Source organism: Vigna unguiculata, chromosome 10 (genome assembly GCF_037176805.1).
Source record: "Vigna unguiculata cultivar grain cowpea cultivar isolate G323 ecotype 2 chromosome 10, ASM3717680v1, whole genome shotgun sequence".
In the NCBI taxonomy this organism is placed as follows: domain Eukaryota; kingdom Viridiplantae; phylum Streptophyta; class Magnoliopsida; order Fabales; family Fabaceae; genus Vigna; species Vigna unguiculata.
Window position 1 is genome coordinate 41022750 of NC_140801.1, and position 18922 is coordinate 41041671.

General features: G+C 35.8%; 2 protein-coding genes across 2 annotated transcripts; one reads left to right on the top strand and one right to left on the bottom strand.

The window, feature by feature from the left end:
* Positions 1 to 347: 347 nt before the first annotated feature.
* Positions 348 to 1016, bottom strand: LOC114166248 (histone H3.2). Its single transcript, XM_028050959.2, has one exon. The coding sequence runs from the start codon at positions 938 to 940 to the stop codon at positions 530 to 532; it is 411 nt and encodes a 136-aa protein (XP_027906760.1). The 5' UTR covers positions 941 to 1016; the 3' UTR covers positions 348 to 529.
* An 11452-nt stretch (positions 1017 to 12468) lies between these two features.
* On the top strand, positions 12469 to 13860 carry LOC146883216 (uncharacterized). Its single transcript, XM_085667477.1, has one exon. The coding sequence runs from the start codon at positions 12469 to 12471 to the stop codon at positions 13858 to 13860; it is 1392 nt and encodes a 463-aa protein (XP_085523603.1).
* The last annotated feature ends 5062 nt before the right edge of the window (positions 13861 to 18922 follow it).

Below are 18922 nucleotides of genomic sequence, written 5' to 3' on the forward strand. Positions count from 1 at the left end.
ATTATAACTATAAAATATAACTAAATAAATAATTTATTCAACTATAAAAATAAAAATATTATTTTTCTTAATCTAAATTATAAAAAAAAAAAAAGACCCGTGCGTAGGCACGGGTCTCATACTAATTTGTATTATATATAAACTATGTCAAAAGTTCTTCCGGTTACTTTATTCACGATCATTTCAAATTTCAATAAATAAAAAATAGAGAAAATTAAGTGGACGTTAAAAGAAATAGCATATTTTTTATTAAAAATATAATAAAACTTGAACTATTAAATTTATTTGCTCACAATTCCTTATTATAGTGAAAGTTATTATTTACGGACTCTATGTTCACCTTGAAATTCAATAAAGAAAATATAATAGTTCTGTATTAAAATGAAAGATAAATGAAAAATAATAATGAAAACAAATTTAACTAGAAAACACTTCAAAAAAATTTATCTACATTAGACTGATACACAACAGTTCAAACAGCTGAACCAGTAAATTAGAATAAACAGAACTTCAAAATAATTATGAAAACTCAAGCTCTCTCGCCCCTGATTCTGCGAGCAAGTTGAATGTCCTTGGGCATGATGGTAACGCGCTTGGCGTGAATGGCACAAAGGTTTGTGTCTTCAAAGAGTCCAACAAGATAAGCCTCTGCAGCTTCCTGCAAAGCAGAAACCGCGCTGCTCTGGAAACGAAGATCTGTTTTGAAGTCCTGAGCGATCTCTCGCACTAAACGCTGGAATGGAAGCTTTCTGATCAGCAATTCCGTGCTCTTTTGGTACTTTCTGATCTCTCTCAGTGCCACCGTTCCCGGCCTGAAGCGGTGAGGCTTCTTCACACCACCTGTTGCCGGAGCAGATTTTCTGGCTGCCTTTGTGGCCAGTTGCTTCCTAGGAGCCTTCCCTCCGGTGGATTTACGTGCAGTTTGTTTGGTTCGAGCCATTGATGAGAAGTATTAGTTTCAGTGTTTGTTTGTTTGCTTGCGGTGGCCTCCAGATCCAGAATTGTTTTTTTGCTTCAGTGTAAGAGAATTGTATTCCAATGAATATTTATACACAAGATACAAATGATACGATATATCTGAGCCTTCCATTTCCAATTAATCTACGGTTACCATTGCGATCCATGTCTATGTGAATGAACCAATGAGATTCGATTGTTGAAGCGGCAACTTTAATTTCGTAGCGTTCGTTGTTTCGTTTCATCGAAGAGCGCGGGCTACTTCAATTTCAAAAAGTTTTGTTATTACTGTTGAGGCCCGCTGATATCTATTTGTTTCTTCTGATGTTTGTTATCAGATAATTTCTTTCTGCACCCCATACTTTCTTCTTCTAACTCCATAATTGTGTTTAAAATCTATAATCTCATAGTTTATTACATATTATAAATCTATCATCTCATTATTTATTATATGTCATAAATCTATAATCTCATAATTTATCGTATATTATGCAATTTAAATTTTAGAAATGCATTATATATTATATAATATAATATACAATTCATTTCAGATTACATTATAAATATACTTTTAGATTAAGCTGAAAACATATTATAAATCGTATAATCCATGATATATTTTGTAATGTATAATCTAAAATATATTTTAAATTATACCATGTAAAATTTGTCTCAAAACTCTACGATGTAAAAATCAGAACCATGAACAATTTACACTTTTTCAACATCTATAAAGATGTATGTTGAAGGAAAAAAAGAGAATCGATATTATTGTAAAACAACTACAATCATTTGAATTTTTGTTATTGAAAATTTAACGGGCCCAATCTATGATGCATGGGCTATTCAAACATTACTTTGCTGGCTTACTCTCTATGCACCTCCATAATTTCACAAATAAAATATATTTGGAATAATAATTTATTTGCATTGACTTTGTAGCAACCTAAATTTTTATTTATTTATTTATTATTATTATTATTATTTTCTATAATATATTTTTAAAATTTAGAGGCAAAATTATACAATAACATCTAATTATACTTAAAAGATTCAAATATATATATATATATATATATATATATATATATATATATATATATATATATATATTTACAATATTGTATGCATCTTATATCCACATTATTTAGTACATATTATATTTCCTACACTAGAAGAGGAATGAGTGTTATTTATTTACAGTTTTCCCCTCATATACTGATTTTCAAACAGGTGGAGGGAAAAGGTTATGGATAGGATTCACTTGGATTGTTGGGGGTAAATAGAAGGTAACTTCGATTTTTGTCCTTCAATGATAATAGGCGTGTTTAGGGTAGAGAGGAAAGTAATAGTAGAGTTTCATGTTCCCTGAAATGTCACAGAATTATTCACTGCATTGGTTTGCCATGCATTCTCGGGGAAAACAACCACAATGTCGGCGAATAAGGGATCAGGTGTGTTGGGAGCAGCCATCTATGATAAGGTTATAATTTTTTTTTTCACACACAATCATAAAACTGAGAAGTGAGACAAATATCACATAAAGATATACAGCATATCATAATAAGATAAAATGAAATGAAAATTCTCCCAAATCCATAAAATTGGATTTTATCATACTTTATAAAGATATTGATTAATTTTGTAGTGACTAGTCAGGATAAATGAGCTCATGGCCAACAAAGTAACTCAAAAACATCTCATCTTGAGTAATACTAACTCGTTCAACTCCCCAAGATCATAACAAATCTTTATTTATTGTAAATTTTATTTCAATATTAAACCATATAATTATATAAATAAGTAAATAAATAGGATCAATGCATAATTAAAATAAATATAAATAAACAAAAAGGACCAGTATGTAACTGGAGATAAATATAAATAAGTAAATGAGAGTAAATATAAATTAAATATATAGGAATGAGAACTAAATATAAATTAGAATAAGGTTAAGGACACCTCACTTAAAGGTAAATATAAAAATAATTATGAGACAAGAAAAAATAAAAGTCAAAAGATTGAATGATAAATGTCTCCTCCCCTTATCTCAAAGATTGAAAAAGATAAATGCATGTTTCTCCCTTTTATACACTCGCATTGTTAACACTTTTTTTTTTATTTAACTATGCCTTCATTATTTTTATTGTTCACTTCTCTATATTGCTTCCTTTCCCTCTCATTGTCTTTTTTTTTTTTGCTTTTAGTCGTTCAAATCTTTGCTATTTATAGACATCTAAATCTATACATACATATATGGATACATTTTGCATTCAATTTCTTTAGATTTTGGTTAGATTTGATTTATCTTCATTCTCAAATTTTTATCCAAAGCTCTTAAACATTTAATGTACTGACGCTTTGTACTTAAATTTTATCCATCAGTATTCTATGTGATTAAGCCAAGTAGTGAAAAGTTAAAGCTATTATTATATTCTCTGTATCTTAAATCCTTACGTATTGAAAAAGAATAAAAACTAACAAAAATCATATATATATATATATATATATATATATATATATATATATATATATATATATATATATATTACAATATTCTATGTATGTTAAATTAATAAATATCTAGAAGCTAAAAGCTAACAAAAGCTATATACATTGACGATGCATCAGCTCCTTCAATATATTTATATATATATATATATATATATATATATATATATATATATATATATATATATATATATAAAAATAAGGTGTTTATTGTTCAATATATATATATATATATATATATATATATATATATATATATATATATAAATTTATAAATTTTATCTACTAACTAAAAAACTATCTTAATTTAATTACTTTATCCTTCCATTTATATTTTTATTATTTTATTTAAATATTTGTTATCATCATTATAGTAGTACTTATTAATTATTATCATTCTTTTTTTCTTTATGACTTCATTATTTCTAATAAAATAAAATTTATAAATAATGTGATTGTAATAAATTGTATATTATTGCATTATAAAATTTATGCATGTTACAATTCTTTCCTTCTTACAGAAATTTCGTCGACGAAATTTTGCTTTTATTTACTAAAACAAATGAGGATAAATTCCTCTTATTTTTTCTTCCAATTCCCATGTGGTATCTCTAGTAGTTTCATTCCAAATGACTTTTACCATAGGAATTTGTCTACCTCTTAGTTCTTTGACCTTCTTGTCCAAAATCTGTATAAGCATTGCGTCAAATGTAAGGTTATTCTTTAATTGTACTATATCAGGTCTTATCACATGAGATGGATCAGAAATATATTTTCTTAATTAAGACACAAGAAAGACATTATGAAGGTTGGGAAGGAAAGGAGGTAAGCAGATTTCATAAGTAACAGCACCCCTCTTTCTAAGAATTTGGTAAGAACCAATGAATCGTGGAGTGAGTTTCTTTGATTTCATCACTCTACCAATTCTAGTTATTGGTGTAACTTTCAAGAATACATGATCACCTTTTTGAAATTCAAGAGGTCATATTTTCTTGTTAGCATAATTGTTGTCTACTTTGAGTTGCTTTCAATTTGTCCCTGATCATTTTGATTTTCTCTGTTGTTTGTTGAATCATGTCAGGACCTAATACTAAGTTTTCACCGGTCTTAAACCAACACAAAGGTGCTCTACATTTTCTCCCATATAATGCCTCATAGGGTGCCATACCTATGCTAGAATTTAAACTTTTGTTATAGGTGAACTCAATCAAAGGTAGGCATCAGTCCCAACTATCAGAATTTTCTAACACAAGCTCTCAACAAATCCTCCAAAGATTGAATGGTTCTTTCAAATTGTCCATCAATTTGAGGATGATAAGTTGAGCTAAGGTGAAGCTTGGTACCTAAGGCTCGATGTAAACTTCCCCAAAATTTCGAAGTAAATCTAGGGTCCCTATCAGATATAATACTTATTGGAACTCCATGTAACCTGACAATTTCTCTTATGTACAATTCAGTCAAAATCTCCAATGAATACCTAATGTTAATGGGTAAGAAATTATCAGACTTTGTTAACCTATCCACGATAACCCATATGGAATCAAATTTTTGAAGGGTTAGTGGTAAGCCAACTACAAAATCCATTGCTATACTATCTCATTTTCATTCAAGTATATCAAAGGATTGTAGCATTCTTGCCGACTTTTGGTGTTCTATCTTAACTTTTTGACAAACTAGACATTTTGCGAAATATTGTGCCACTTCCTTTTTCATTTTGGGCCACCAAAACATTTTCTTGAGATCTTGATACATTTTCGTTCTGCCCGGATGCATGCTTAATTTGCTTTTATGTGCTTCCTCTAGAATCAATTTCTTAATTTCTTCATTGTTGGGTACACATATCCCATCCTTAAATCTCAAAGTCCTTGTCCTATCTATGCCAAATTTTCTTAATCCTTTTGAACTATATATTTCTTTTTCTTTTGAATGAGTTCATCACTTTCTTGTGCCTCATGTATTTGCCTATGCAAGTTGCTAGTGATCTGGATGGAGTTTAATTGAATTTTATCATGGCTTAAGGTGAGTGAAAAATTCATGTCTAAATTTTTCTAAAAAATTCATTTCTTGAATCATCAGTAAGGAGACATGTAAAGATTTTCTGCTTAAAGCATCTGCCACTACATTTTCCTTTCCTGGATGGTAATGCAATTCAAAATCATAATCTTTCAGAAATTTCATCCATCTCCTTTGTCTCATATTTAATTCCTTGTGGTCAAACAAGTATTTGAGACTCTTATGATCACTAAAAATTTCAAACTTACCACCATAGACATAATGTCTCCATATCTTAAGTGCAAAAATAATGGCAGCTAGTTCTAAATCATGGGTTGTGTAATTTTTCTCATGTGTTCTTAGTTGCCTAGAACCATATGCCACTACTCTTCTATCTTACATAAGAACACATCCTAATCCAATTTTAGAAGCATCGCAAAATATAACAAAGTGTCTAGTAGGATCAGGTAATGCTAAGACAGGAGAACTGGTTAATCTTTTCTTGAGTTCTCGAAAACTATTCTCACATTTTTCTGTCCACGCAAAAACTTTGCCCTTTTTGCTGAGTTAGGTTAATGGCATAGAAATTTTAGAAAATCCCTCAATGAATCTTCTATAATATCTTGCCAAACCGAGAAAACTGTGAATTTCAGTCACTGTTTTTTGTGGTTCCCATTGTAAAGCTACTTCTACTTTGGTTGGATTCACTAACACTCCTTCTTTGCAAATCACATGACCTAAGAATTTCACTTCTTCTAACCAGAATTCATATTTAGATAATTTCATACAATTTTTTTTCTTTCAAGATTTGCAATACAGTCCGAAGATGCTCCTCATGCTCCTCGGGAGTCCAAGAATAAATAAGAATGTCATCTATAAAAACAACTACAAAGTGATCTAAAAAGGGACGAAAAATTCTATTCATATATCCATAAATATTGCAGGAGCATTGGTTACACCAAAAGGTATCACTTGATACTCATAATGACCATGTCTAGTTCTAAAAGTACTTTTTTGAAAGTCTTCTGTTTTTACTCTAATCTGATGATATTCGGACCTCAAATCTATTTTAGATAACATAAAGGCTTCTCTCAATTGGTCCATCAAGTCATCTATTCTACGAAGAGGGTATTTATTCTTTATGATACATTTATTTAATTGACGGTCTAAAACTTCCATCTTTATTCTTAACTAATAAAACTAGAGCTCCCCAAGGTGACACACTAGGACGAATGAACTATTTTTCAAGTAACTCCTCCAATTGTTTTTGCAGTTCTTCTAATTTAGAGGGTGAAATCCTATATGGTGCTATAGAGATTGGTCCAACTCCAGGCATCAAATCTATGGAAAATTCAATTTCTTTGTTGGGTGGTAAACTAGGAATATCATTGGGAAAGACTTCAGGAAAATTTTGAACAACTGGAATATTTTTCAAATCAACTTCCTCTTTTATTTCCATAGAAGATAATAACAAGTACCCTTGAATTTTATTCACTAAAGGCTCACTTTCTGAGTTGGAAGGTGATTTCAAAAGATTATCAGAGTTTGGAAATATTATTGATTTCTCAGCACAATTCAAAAGGACTTGATTAGAAGATAATCAGTCCATACCTAAGATTACATCTAATTGAGATAAAGGTAGACATACTAAATTTACAAGGAATTTTCTATTCTTAATGAATATTGGACAATCTAAACAAACTCTATTAACAATTATTGAGTCATTTGTGGGAGTTGAAACAACCAAATTAGTTTTCAGAAAAATGATCGACAGATTAAGGTGTTGAACACAATAGTGGAAATGAATGAATGAGTTGCACCTGAGTCGTACAATACATTTAAAGTTTTTCCTTTAGTAAAACACATACCTTGAATTAGATTATGGTTTTCATCGGCTTCAACTCCAATCGTGGTGTAGACTCTTCCTGTTGTGGTAGGTCTTGTCTTGGTTGCAGTTGGATTGAAATTTGGCTCCTGTTGTCCACACTCAAAGAATAGGTGACCAGGTTTTCCACACTTGAAATAAATTGGTCCCTTAAGATGACAATTTTTAGCATGATGACCTTGTCCGCATTTAAAGCATCTAATATGATCATATACATGTCTACTAGAATTTCCTGATGAAGATTGATTGGATTGGATCCTCCATTGTAGGCGATTGTAAGATTTTTCCTCATTGCGTTTATTTTTATTTGTCTAGGGTCTAAAATATTTCGGTTTGTTATTTTGGTTGTTCTCAAAATCTTCCAAAAATCTACATTGTGAATAAGCGTAGGAAAATCAACAATTTCTAGTATCCTTACTGCTTTTCTCAATTCATCCCTAAGTCCATTTTAGAATTTTATACACTTCATTCTCTCCTCTGGGTGATAAAAGAAAGAAGAGTATTTCCCTAATTCTTCAAACTTAGAACCATATTCCCCTACTGTCATATTTCCTTACCTCAATTGCATGAACTCTATTTCTTTTGCTATCCTCACATCATTTAGGAAATATTTCTCTAAAAATCTTATTCTAAATACTTCCCAAGTAATGATTATTCTCCCCCCTTCAAGTAATCTCCTAGTACTAGCCCACCAATATTCAACTTCTCCTATCAGCATAAATACAACATAATTCACCTTTTGGTTGTCAGCATAATTCATAACTCAAAATATTTCCCTGTTTCTTTAATCCATAACTCAGCTTTTCTTGGGTAATATGAGGAGATAAGAAAAAAATAAAAGTTAAAAGATAGAATGATAAATGTCTCCTCCCCTTACCTCAAAGATTGAAAAAGATAAATGCATGTTTCTCCTTTTTATACACTCGCACTGTTAGCACTTTTTTTAACTATGCCTTCGTTGTTTTTATTGTTCACTTCTCTGTATTGCTTCCTTTCACTCTCACGGTCTTTCATTTTTCTTTTAGCCGTTTGAATCTTTGTTATTTATAGACATCTAAATCTATACATACATATATAGATACACTTTTGCATTCAATTTCTTTAGATTTTGGTTAGATTTCGTTTATCTCCATTCTGAAATTTTTATCCAAAGCTCTTAAGCATTTAATGTACTGATGCTTTGTACTTAAGTTTTATCCATCGACATTCTATGTGATTAAGCCAAGCAGTGAAAGCTATTATTATATTCCCTACATATTAAATCCTTACGTATCGAAAAGAAAAGAAAAACTAACGAAAAAAAATAAATATATATATATATAAATAAAAGGAGTTGATGCATCGTTTTATATATATATATATATATATATATATATATATATATATATATATATATATATATATATATATATATATATATATATATATATATATATATATATATATATATATATATATATATATAAAAGGTGTTTATAGTTCAATATATATTTATAAATTTTATCTACTAACTAAAAAATTATCTTAATTTAATTACTTTATCCTTCCATTTATATTTTTATTATTTTATTTAAATATTTTTCTTTATGACTGTCATTAATTCTAATAAAATAAAATATTTATAAATAATCTGATTGTAATAAATTGTATATTATTGCATTATAAAATTATGCATGTTACAAATTTGGCTGATGTTAATGAGAATAACTTCAAAAAACAATTTGTATAGTACCTTCATGTTCAAATAACTTAAAAAAAAACAAATAGCAAAAAAATTATAATGGGTGAAGGAAAAAAGTGTAGATAAAGAGGATGAATGTGAATGAAGAAAATAAATGTGGATGAATAAGATTAATATGGATGAAAGAGATGAGTGTTGAGACGAGGGTAAGAATGTGGATGAAGAAGATGAGAAAAAAAATGTAAATGAAGGAAACGTGTGTGGATGAAAAAGATGAGTGTGAAATGAAAGAGACAAATGTGGATGAATGAAATAAGTATGGATGAAGGAGATAAGTATAAGGAGATTTACAGTGGCGGAGGATCATTGGGGCAGGGGGTGGCCATGGCCCCCCCTCCCCTCCCCCACAATTTTTAATTTTTTATATTATATATATTAATTATTTTCAATTTTTTAATTTTTTTATTATATATAACATATAAAAATTGATAAAAATTAAATGAGATATATTTTTATTTATTTTATAAGGCATAATATTTAATGTTAATAAATATTAAAATATAAAATCAAATGTAATAAATAATAAAAATATTTATTAAGATATTGTTTATTTTCTTTTTCATTGTATTTTACATTTTTTTCACAAGTTATATTGATTTCACATTTTCACATGTTTTCTTTTCATTTTGAGTATGGATATAGGTCATCTTTAATTCTACACATTTAGATTAAAAATAATCTCTAAATTAGCATCAATTAAGTTGACGCTAACTTAAAGAAGTATAAATATTAAAAATGATTAAGTATGTCTTTTGTCTCTCAACTTTCAAAACTTTCAATTAAGGTTGAAATTACTTCATCTTCAAAATTTTGATCCAATTTAGTCTTCCAACTTTATAAATGCGTGAATTTAGTTTTTTTAACTAATTTTTGTTAAGTTTTTAACTTTCAAACACACTTTATGATAACATTTGAGTTGTTTAGATAGTTTGACACATTTATGATACAATGTTTGAAACATCGAATCAATTTAGCAAAATTTGGTTAAAAAAACTGAATTCATTTATTTTTAAAATTAGAGAACTAAATTGGATTAAAGTTTCGAACATAGAACAATTCTAATCTTCATTGAAAATTAAAGGATTAAAAACATATTTAATCTATTAAAAATAAATAAGACTAACATATGTTAAGCCAACGCCAACCTCATTTTAGTTAATACAAATATTTATTTTAGGTAAGTTAACCCTAACATAAATATTCATTTAATTAAAATTTTAAAAGTAATTTTACGATGCTTTTTTGTAATTTGTATAAATAATAACATAGCATTAGCTTCACCTACTTTTATAACATTGTAATTTGGTTGACTTTAATATTTAAAAACTAAATTTATATTTTCTTGTAATGTTAAGAGGAAAAATAAAAGTGAAGAACCACATTTTAATATCACAAAATCCTGAATAGAAAATGTACTTGATCGAAGCTATTTTAGTATGGAACTAGACGATCTCAAGAACCCTATGTGTCGATCTTTTCTCCGCTCCTCTCCGGACTTTTCCTGGATCTACTTGCTGCGTGAACCTCTAGGGTGAGGTACTTGTAGGCACTCCGACACTCAAATCAAATAGTGATTCGATATGAGGTGTATCTAGGAAAGTGAGAAAAGCATACATCTTTGTAGTCACTAGACCCTAATTTATATTATTCACTTAGCATACCTTCGGAACCCATAGTTGGCTTTTCAGGTGAAAGGGTGGACACGAAAGGCTATATCGACCTTTTCACTAAATTTGGAGGAGAAAAGGTGACGAGGACGGTAAAGATCAGGTACCTCATCGTCGATGCGCACACATCATATAACATATTATTAGGAAGGCCCTCTCTTAATTCGTTGGGCGCAGTCGTTTCCACGTATCATTTGGCAATGAAGTTTCCCTCCGCATCTGGAGACATCATCACCATACATGTGGACCAACCTACTGCCCGTAAGTGTTATGCAGATAGCTTGAGAGGAAGACCCAGGTCACCCCCAAGACGCGCAGTGCACAACATTGAGAGAACATCGAGGATTGAGGGCGCAGACTTAGATCCTCGCTTCAATGATGACACACGGGTCGAACCAGTTGAGGCCACAGAAAGACATGACTTCGGGAATGGGCTCAAGTACACCTACACTGGTAAGGCGTATGCAGATGTCGCAGAGCTGAAGCAGACGTTGAACGAGCACGCCGATTTGTTTGCATGGAGTGCAGCTGACATGCCTGGAATCGACCCTCGAATTGCTTGTCACAAACTGTCTGTTTATACATAAGCAAAACCGGTCGCTCAAAAGAGGCGAAAAATGGGGGGAGAAAAGAGGGAAGCAACCAAGAACGAGGTGCAGAAACTGCTCTCCGCGGGCTTTATTACAGAGGCTACGTATACCATTTGGTTGGCCAACGTGGTGTTGGTCAAAAAGTCCAATGGTAAGTGGTGGATGTGCACGGACTATACAGACCTTAATAAGGCCTGCCCCAAAGACACTTATCCTTTACCCAGCATCGACCGACTTGTCGATGGAGCAGTTGGTCATAGGGTACTTAGTTTCCTGGATGCCTATTCGGGTTACAACCAAATACCTATGTACGTAGGTGACAAGGAGAAAACAACTTTCATCACAGAGGAAGCCAATTTCTACTATGAGGTAATGCCCTTTGGCTTGAAAAACGCAGGAGCGACATATCAGAGATTGATGGATCGGGTTTTTCATCATCTGATTGGAAAATGCATGGAGGTTTACGTGGATGACATGGTGGTGATGTCCGATTCGTTAGAGCAGCATATAACAGACCTCAGGGAGGTGCTACATGCAGTGCGCCAGTATGACATGCGTCTGAATCCAGAGAAGTGCGTGTTCGGGGTCACAGGAGGGAAATTCTTAGGCTTCATGTTAACGCACCGAGGTATTGAGGCTAACCTGAACAAGTGCCAAGCGGTGCTGAGTATGCGTAGTCCTGCAAACATCAAGGAGACACAGAGGTTGGTCGGACGTTTAGCAGCACTGTCACGATTCATGCCAACATTAGCTGAGAAAACACAGCCCATGCTTAAACTGATGAAGAAGGCTTGTAAGTTCGCGTGGGATGAAGCCTGTCAGCACGCGTTTGTTAAATTGAAGGAATATCTGTCCTCACCCCCGATATTGCACAAACCCGCAAAAGGTAAACCACTTTTAGTATATCTAGCTATTTCTAATAACGCTGTAAGCACTGCTATAGTCCAGGAACACGATGGACAACAACAACCTGTTTACTTCATCAGCAGAGTTTTGCATGATGCTGAGCTGCGCTACTAGACGGTTGAGAAGGTGGCATTAGCATTGGTAGTCACAACCAGAAGACTACGGCCGTACTTTCAGAGCTATGAGGCCATAGTGCGAACTGACTACCCAATACACAAAATGCTGAGGAGACCCGATCTGGCGGGCCGTATAGTGGGATGGTCGGTTGAGTTGTCCGAATTTCATATTCGCTGTGAAGCGAGAGGAGCAATCAAAGCCCAATGTCTAGCTTACTTTGTTAACGAGCTGGCTGGACAGACAGAGCTGAACGATAACACATGGACACTTTTCGTGGACGGCTCCTCTAACACCAAAGGCGGAGGGGCTGGTATAGTTTTGCAAGGACCGAACAATCTTCTTCTTGAACAATCCTTGCGGTTCGGATTCAAGCCCTCCAACAATCAAGCGGAGTATGAAGCATTGATTGCTGGACTGCATTTGGCAGCAGACATGGGCGTCGAGAATCTTACGTGCAAATCCGATTCACAACTCCTAGTTGGACATATGGATGGTAGTTTTCAGGTGAAAGATCCTCTCCTCATCCGCTATTACCATGTTGTAAAGGGAATGTTGGCACAATTTAAAACAGTACGGCTGGAACACATTAATCGCGCGCAGAACTCCATAGCATATCTACTCTCTAAGTTAGCCACGACTAAGATAAAGGGACATCATCACACAGTAATTCATGCTACTCTCAGTCAACCCACTGTCACCATGATAGATAGCAATGTCACAGAGGTCGCAAAAACAGAGGACAAGGGGTGGATGGCTCCCATAGTTCAATTCATACAACACGGTGAGGACAGCGGGACTGACGACCCTGCAATCAGAAAGAAGGCTTCGCGGTTCATGCTCATAGGCGGCGAGTTATATAAAAGAGGATTTTCCAACCCCCTCTTAAAATGTGTGGCCGAAAATCAAACGCAATACTTGATGGATGAATTGCACACAGGCATTTGTGGTTTTCATTCCGGCTCACGAACCATGGCGTCCCGCATCTTGAGAGCAGGGTACTATTGGCCTACCCTCAAGACACATTGCGACAGGTATGTCCAACGATGCACTCGCTGCCAGCAGCATGGCAATCTCCTACACGCGAAGCCAGAAGAACTTCATACCATTATGTCTCCATGGCCTTTTGCTATGTGGGGTATGGACATCTTAGGACCTTTCAGTCCTGGGAAAGGACAGGTCAAGTTTTTGCTCGTGGCAGTAGATTATTTTACCAAATGGATCGAAGCAGAACCTCTCGCTACGATCACGGCTCAGCAGGTACAAAAGTTCGTTTGGCGCAATCTAATCTGCAGGTTTGGCGTTCCAAAAACCATCGTAACAGACAATGGGCGACAGTTCATTGATAAGGGGCTGGCTGACTTTTACAAAGGACTTCATATTCACCATGTTACTAGTTCGGTAGAACACCCGCAGACAAATGGCCAAGCAGAGGCTGCAAACAAAGTCATATTGAAGGAATTAAAGAAACGACTCGGGGATGCAAAAGGCACCTAGGCCGACGAACTACTAGAAGTTTTGTGGGCCTATCGCTGCATCCCCCAATCCACGACTCAGGAAACACCATATAGCTTGACATACGGGGTTGACGCGATGATTCCTGTTAAGATCGGTGACACTTCACTAAGACGACGGCTCTTTGATGTTAACCTTAACAACGAGAGCATGCTCATCAACCTAGACTTGCTCCAGGAGCTCAGGGATCGTAGTTGCATCCGGGAAGCAGCATCCAAGGCTCGAGCTCAACGCCGTTACAACTCTAAAGTCAAGCATCGATCGTTTCATCAAGGAGATTTGGTTTGGCGAATGGCTAGTAACGCACGAAAAAATGCAGGCAAATTCTCTCCTAACTGGGAGGGCCCATTTCGCATCTGTGAAGTCGTTGGCAAAGGAGCTTACCACCTTGAATATCTATCTGGGAACCCTATACCAGCAACTTGGAATTCGTCACATCTAAAATTTTATTATAGCTAAGACTATTCATGTGTCAAGCGATGTACTCTTTCCTACCTCGATTTTTTTTCCCTAAGGAAGGTTTTTGTCGAGGAGGTTTTAATGAGGCATCCTTGTTACTAATAAAGTATTTACGTTCCTTTTATATTGTTTTGCAATTGGATTATTTTTCTCACACGCTAATGTTGTTCTTACTCTCCCAAGGGCTCTGGCAGCCTCGTTAACCATGACGAGCCCTCCCCTCAACTCTTCACCATGGGTCAGGTAGTATCATTAACCATGATGATCCCTCCCATACACTGCCACTGCGCTCTATATAATGTTAAGTTTTTCCCATATCACGCCAACAACTACCTTCGCCAAGTGCTCGGCCATCGCGGCCGAGAACATATCTCCCCCTGTGGCCAACACCTGCTCTTGCTCGCATGCTAAGGGACGCCGTTATCGCAATACAAATGCTGACGTGCCCCTGTTGAGTTCAGTCACAGTACATATACGACAGTTAATTTCAACATCAGATAATATCACACAAACATAACGGTAGTTCATTACAGACGTCCTACAAATCATAAATGTTCAGCATCTGACTTAAAGACCTTTTACACAACACAAAAAGTCATATTAGCACACAACAACATCACACACACAAGTTCATCATATAGACGGCGACGATGACACCTTCCCGGGATCGCTAGCAGCAGCTTTGGCAGATGCTATGTCATCAATACTCATCAAGACCCATCATAAACATCCTTCTCGATGCTAATAAGATCATCTCCTGCATCAAAGTTGAATAGGTGGGCAGTCTGACGAACGACTTTGTAAAAGCCTTCCTCATGTTGAGCCATGACATATCCCTCCAACTCGTAGATTCGCTCCAGGGCCGCAGTATGTTCGGCCTGTAAGGCCGCCAATCTCTCCTCTAACCTTTCCAGCGCTGTTTGCGATTCTTCATCCTTCATTTCCAGCTCTTTGCAATGCGCTTTCAGTGTATTGCGTTCCCCTAATAGTTGGGACCGCTCATTTTTCACACTTCCCAGTTGTAGAGACACTTCTTGCCTTCTTTGATTTGCCTCTGCCAAATCCCTTTGCAATATTTGAATTTCACCAGATAGCCTACTGGAGTCTGGCAACTTGCTTAACACCGTCTCCAGGTGCCGTCCCATTACCACAACTCTCGCTTGGAACTCGTTCAGTGCATACAGCACGGTCTCTGGACGGATGGCCGACACTATCTCCGCCTCCTCTGGGGACAAGGACACCTCTATGCCCTCATTTATCTTCAATTGGGAATCAAAGAGGGCCGATAAAGCATCTTGACCTCCTTCTTCAGCATTCTTCGTCTTTTTTGGTGAAGGAGGGTGGGGGGTTCTTGGTTTGGAAGGCCTGTCATGACGTTTACCCCTCTTCTTTTCAACAGGTGGGGGTAATAGGTCCCCCCTCTGTGATGACCCTTCTGCTGCCATCCGCCCAGCACTTCCACCACTCTTTTTCTTTTCTTCTTCCATTCTCTTGCGCCTTAGTTCCAGGTAGATATCTTTTCCAGAGCCACCAGCTGCTGCCATGATACCTGCACAAGCATAAATGCATCAACCACCATTAAAATCATATCCCTGGCATTTAGCCAAATAAACATACATACTGAATAATTCATCGCGTGGATGGGTGGATCTAAATACACCAATAATTTTCTTTGAAGAGAGTTTCTTGGGCAGTTGGTCCAAGTAGGACAGTGTATGTCGGTCTTCAGGGGTTAGCGACTCTCTCGGCCAAGTACGGTATGTGGTAGGGGATTTGGTCCAATAGAAAGGAAACTTAGGCGTTCCATCATCACAATAGAAATACTCAGTCTCGGCGGACCTAATAATGACTTTAAAGAATCCTGTCTTAAATCTCTTAAACGATTGGGTGTACGTCGCTAACAGACACTAGTGACTTTGACCTACAAGGGACACCCAACTAGCTAATTCCCCTGGCCGAGTACTATAGTACTGTAGAAAGACTTGGGGTGATGGTTTTAGATGCAGCACGCGACAAATTAGTCTGAAGGACTGCAAGGCAGCCCAACTGTTGGGGTGCAATTGACTAGGAGCTACATTTAACACCCTTAATATGCCCATCGTGAAATCGTCAAACGGCACGCATACATGTAAGTCGGTAACCAAGGTTGAGTACATATAAAAGAAATCATGTGAATGACCCTCACGCCCGTGGCACACACTATCCCCTCTCTTAACCCGCTCAACACTCAGAATACGCTCGTCGACAGTATCTGCTATGATATCAACACGCTTGCGCCAGGTTGCTAGTTCGGCGGATCGGGTGAACCGCAACAAGGGAAGTTTAACTCTAGGGTCTACCCAGTCATACCCTGGCTGATGTAGGGCCGCATATTCCTCGGCCCCTACAGCACAGTCGCTATCCTCTGGGGATGTTACACTGTTCGACGAATCAGGTATATCCCGCTCCTCGTCTGACTCACTACACCTACTAGAAGCACAATAAGCCGAAGGGGATGACATACCTGGGGAAGCTGCAACTTCTTCGCTTGGGGGGACCTCCCTTCTCAAAGCACGAATCCCTCTCAATATGGGCCCTCTTCTTTATTTATAGGAGCCCTAAGGTACCAAGTGTACATAGGTTATGCACGGGTTCCAATGTCGCCATTATGGCTTGTATCTCGAGCCCCGCGCTACTCTAACTCTACCTCTAGAACCTGCACTCCTAGTTTCGTTTTGCAGCGCCGTCGTACGATTAATTACTCTTTCATTTATGTTTTCATCCAGACTCTTGTTTCACTTCGTTTACTACGAGCCTGGGGGGGCTAGTGTATAGGAAGTCTGGGTACATCCCATTAGTTAGGTACAATAGGGAAGCTTGGGAGGGATGTACTCGGCCACGGACACGACAGGAAAGGGTGTTACTCAAGATAAGGCACAGTCGGTAAAAGAGGGTTAGAGTGGTGTGGTCAGAGGCATGTATCTCGGCCCAGGTGCCGTAAACACCACGGCCCAATGGCTAGACACATTTCAGGCACTGAAGTCAGGGAGTGGCTTGGTAGGGTGGCAGGCACGTGTAGGGTGGAGGCCGAGTAGATGTCGGCCCTTGGTGCCTGGTACATCTCGGCCCAAGGGTCCTGATGTGTAATGGGCCAGCAGTGCAGAGGGGTAGACCCATCCCAGTCATGACAAAGATAGCACACAGGTCCAAGAGTTCGGAAGTCCAATGGAATGTAGAAATGTTACCGTTAAGGTCTGGGAGGCAGTTACTGTATTGATTAAGATTCCTTAGTGTTTAATGGGAGAAGGAAACCGCTATGTAGGCAATAAAAGTGGGAATAATGCCAGGTAGTATAAAGAGATATTTTTACTGTCTAATAAGGGGTAAGTTATCTGAAGCTAATATTTTACAGAGAGTATCTGGGGTTATTGCTGACTTAAGCATCGGAGTATTTGCAGGTACCCACCCCTGACGGTGATCCAGAGTCAGCTGTAAGGAGAAGAGACGTGAAGTGGGAGGAAGAATACTGAAGGCCTTTGAGATCGCTTGGCTCTTACCCTTACAAGAACACTATTATTTGCATACTGTTCGCATTCGATGATCAACTCTTTCCTTTCTGACTGAGATTATGTGCATCAGTTCTTTCCTTATTAACTAAGATTGCGCGCGCGGCTCGTTTGTACATTGTCAAGGATCAGTTCTTTCCTTAATTACTGAGATTACGCGCTGCTCGTCTGTACATCATCATCCTTACCCAATTGGCCACTATTGGGCCAGGATATACCCGACTAGGCAGCGGGCCGAGATGTACCTGACCTCTACACCATGTTGGCCCATTTTCCTTTGCCTGATGGGTTTGCGCACACATCTCCTTCTCTCTCCCTGAGGTCAAGATGTGGTCAGCCTTTCCACATACAGATGGGTCGGGATATGGTCGGCCTGTTACCCATACAGAGAAAAGAAAAGATTGATAAAAAATACAATAAAAAATATGAAATTGAATAAAGATATAATCCTAAAAAAAGATTAAAATGAGAATTACAAGTAAATAAAAGAAAAGAAAAATAATGAAATTTAAAATTAAAAAATATTAATAATATTTTTAAATATTTTTATTTAAATTAATATTTATAAATATTTTAATTTGAAAAATATTTTTTTACATAAAATAAAAGCATATTTGTTTATTATTTAAATTTAGAAAATTAAAATAAAAATATTATTAATATTTAATATTATGTTACATTTTTATCCTTTACATATAATCTACATAAATAAAATAAATAAGAAATTCTCTGGTATACTATATCTCTACACTTTTTAGCATATATTTTTAAAATCCTAAAACTCGAATAATATTAATAGGTAATGGGGAGCACAAGTAAGTAGCGTCAGAATTCATAGTAATAGGAAAATAATAGATTGCCTATGTTTTAATCATCGCTGTGTTATATGTGTAAATCTTTTACTGAAAAGTTCTACCTTTCTTCCAAACAAATATTTATAGTCAAACTTTTTCAACCCTTTATTATTTCTTTAATTTTATTTGTTCCATACATTTACTTTATTCGCTTTTAAGATAACACCTGTTCTCTCTAGAATAAAT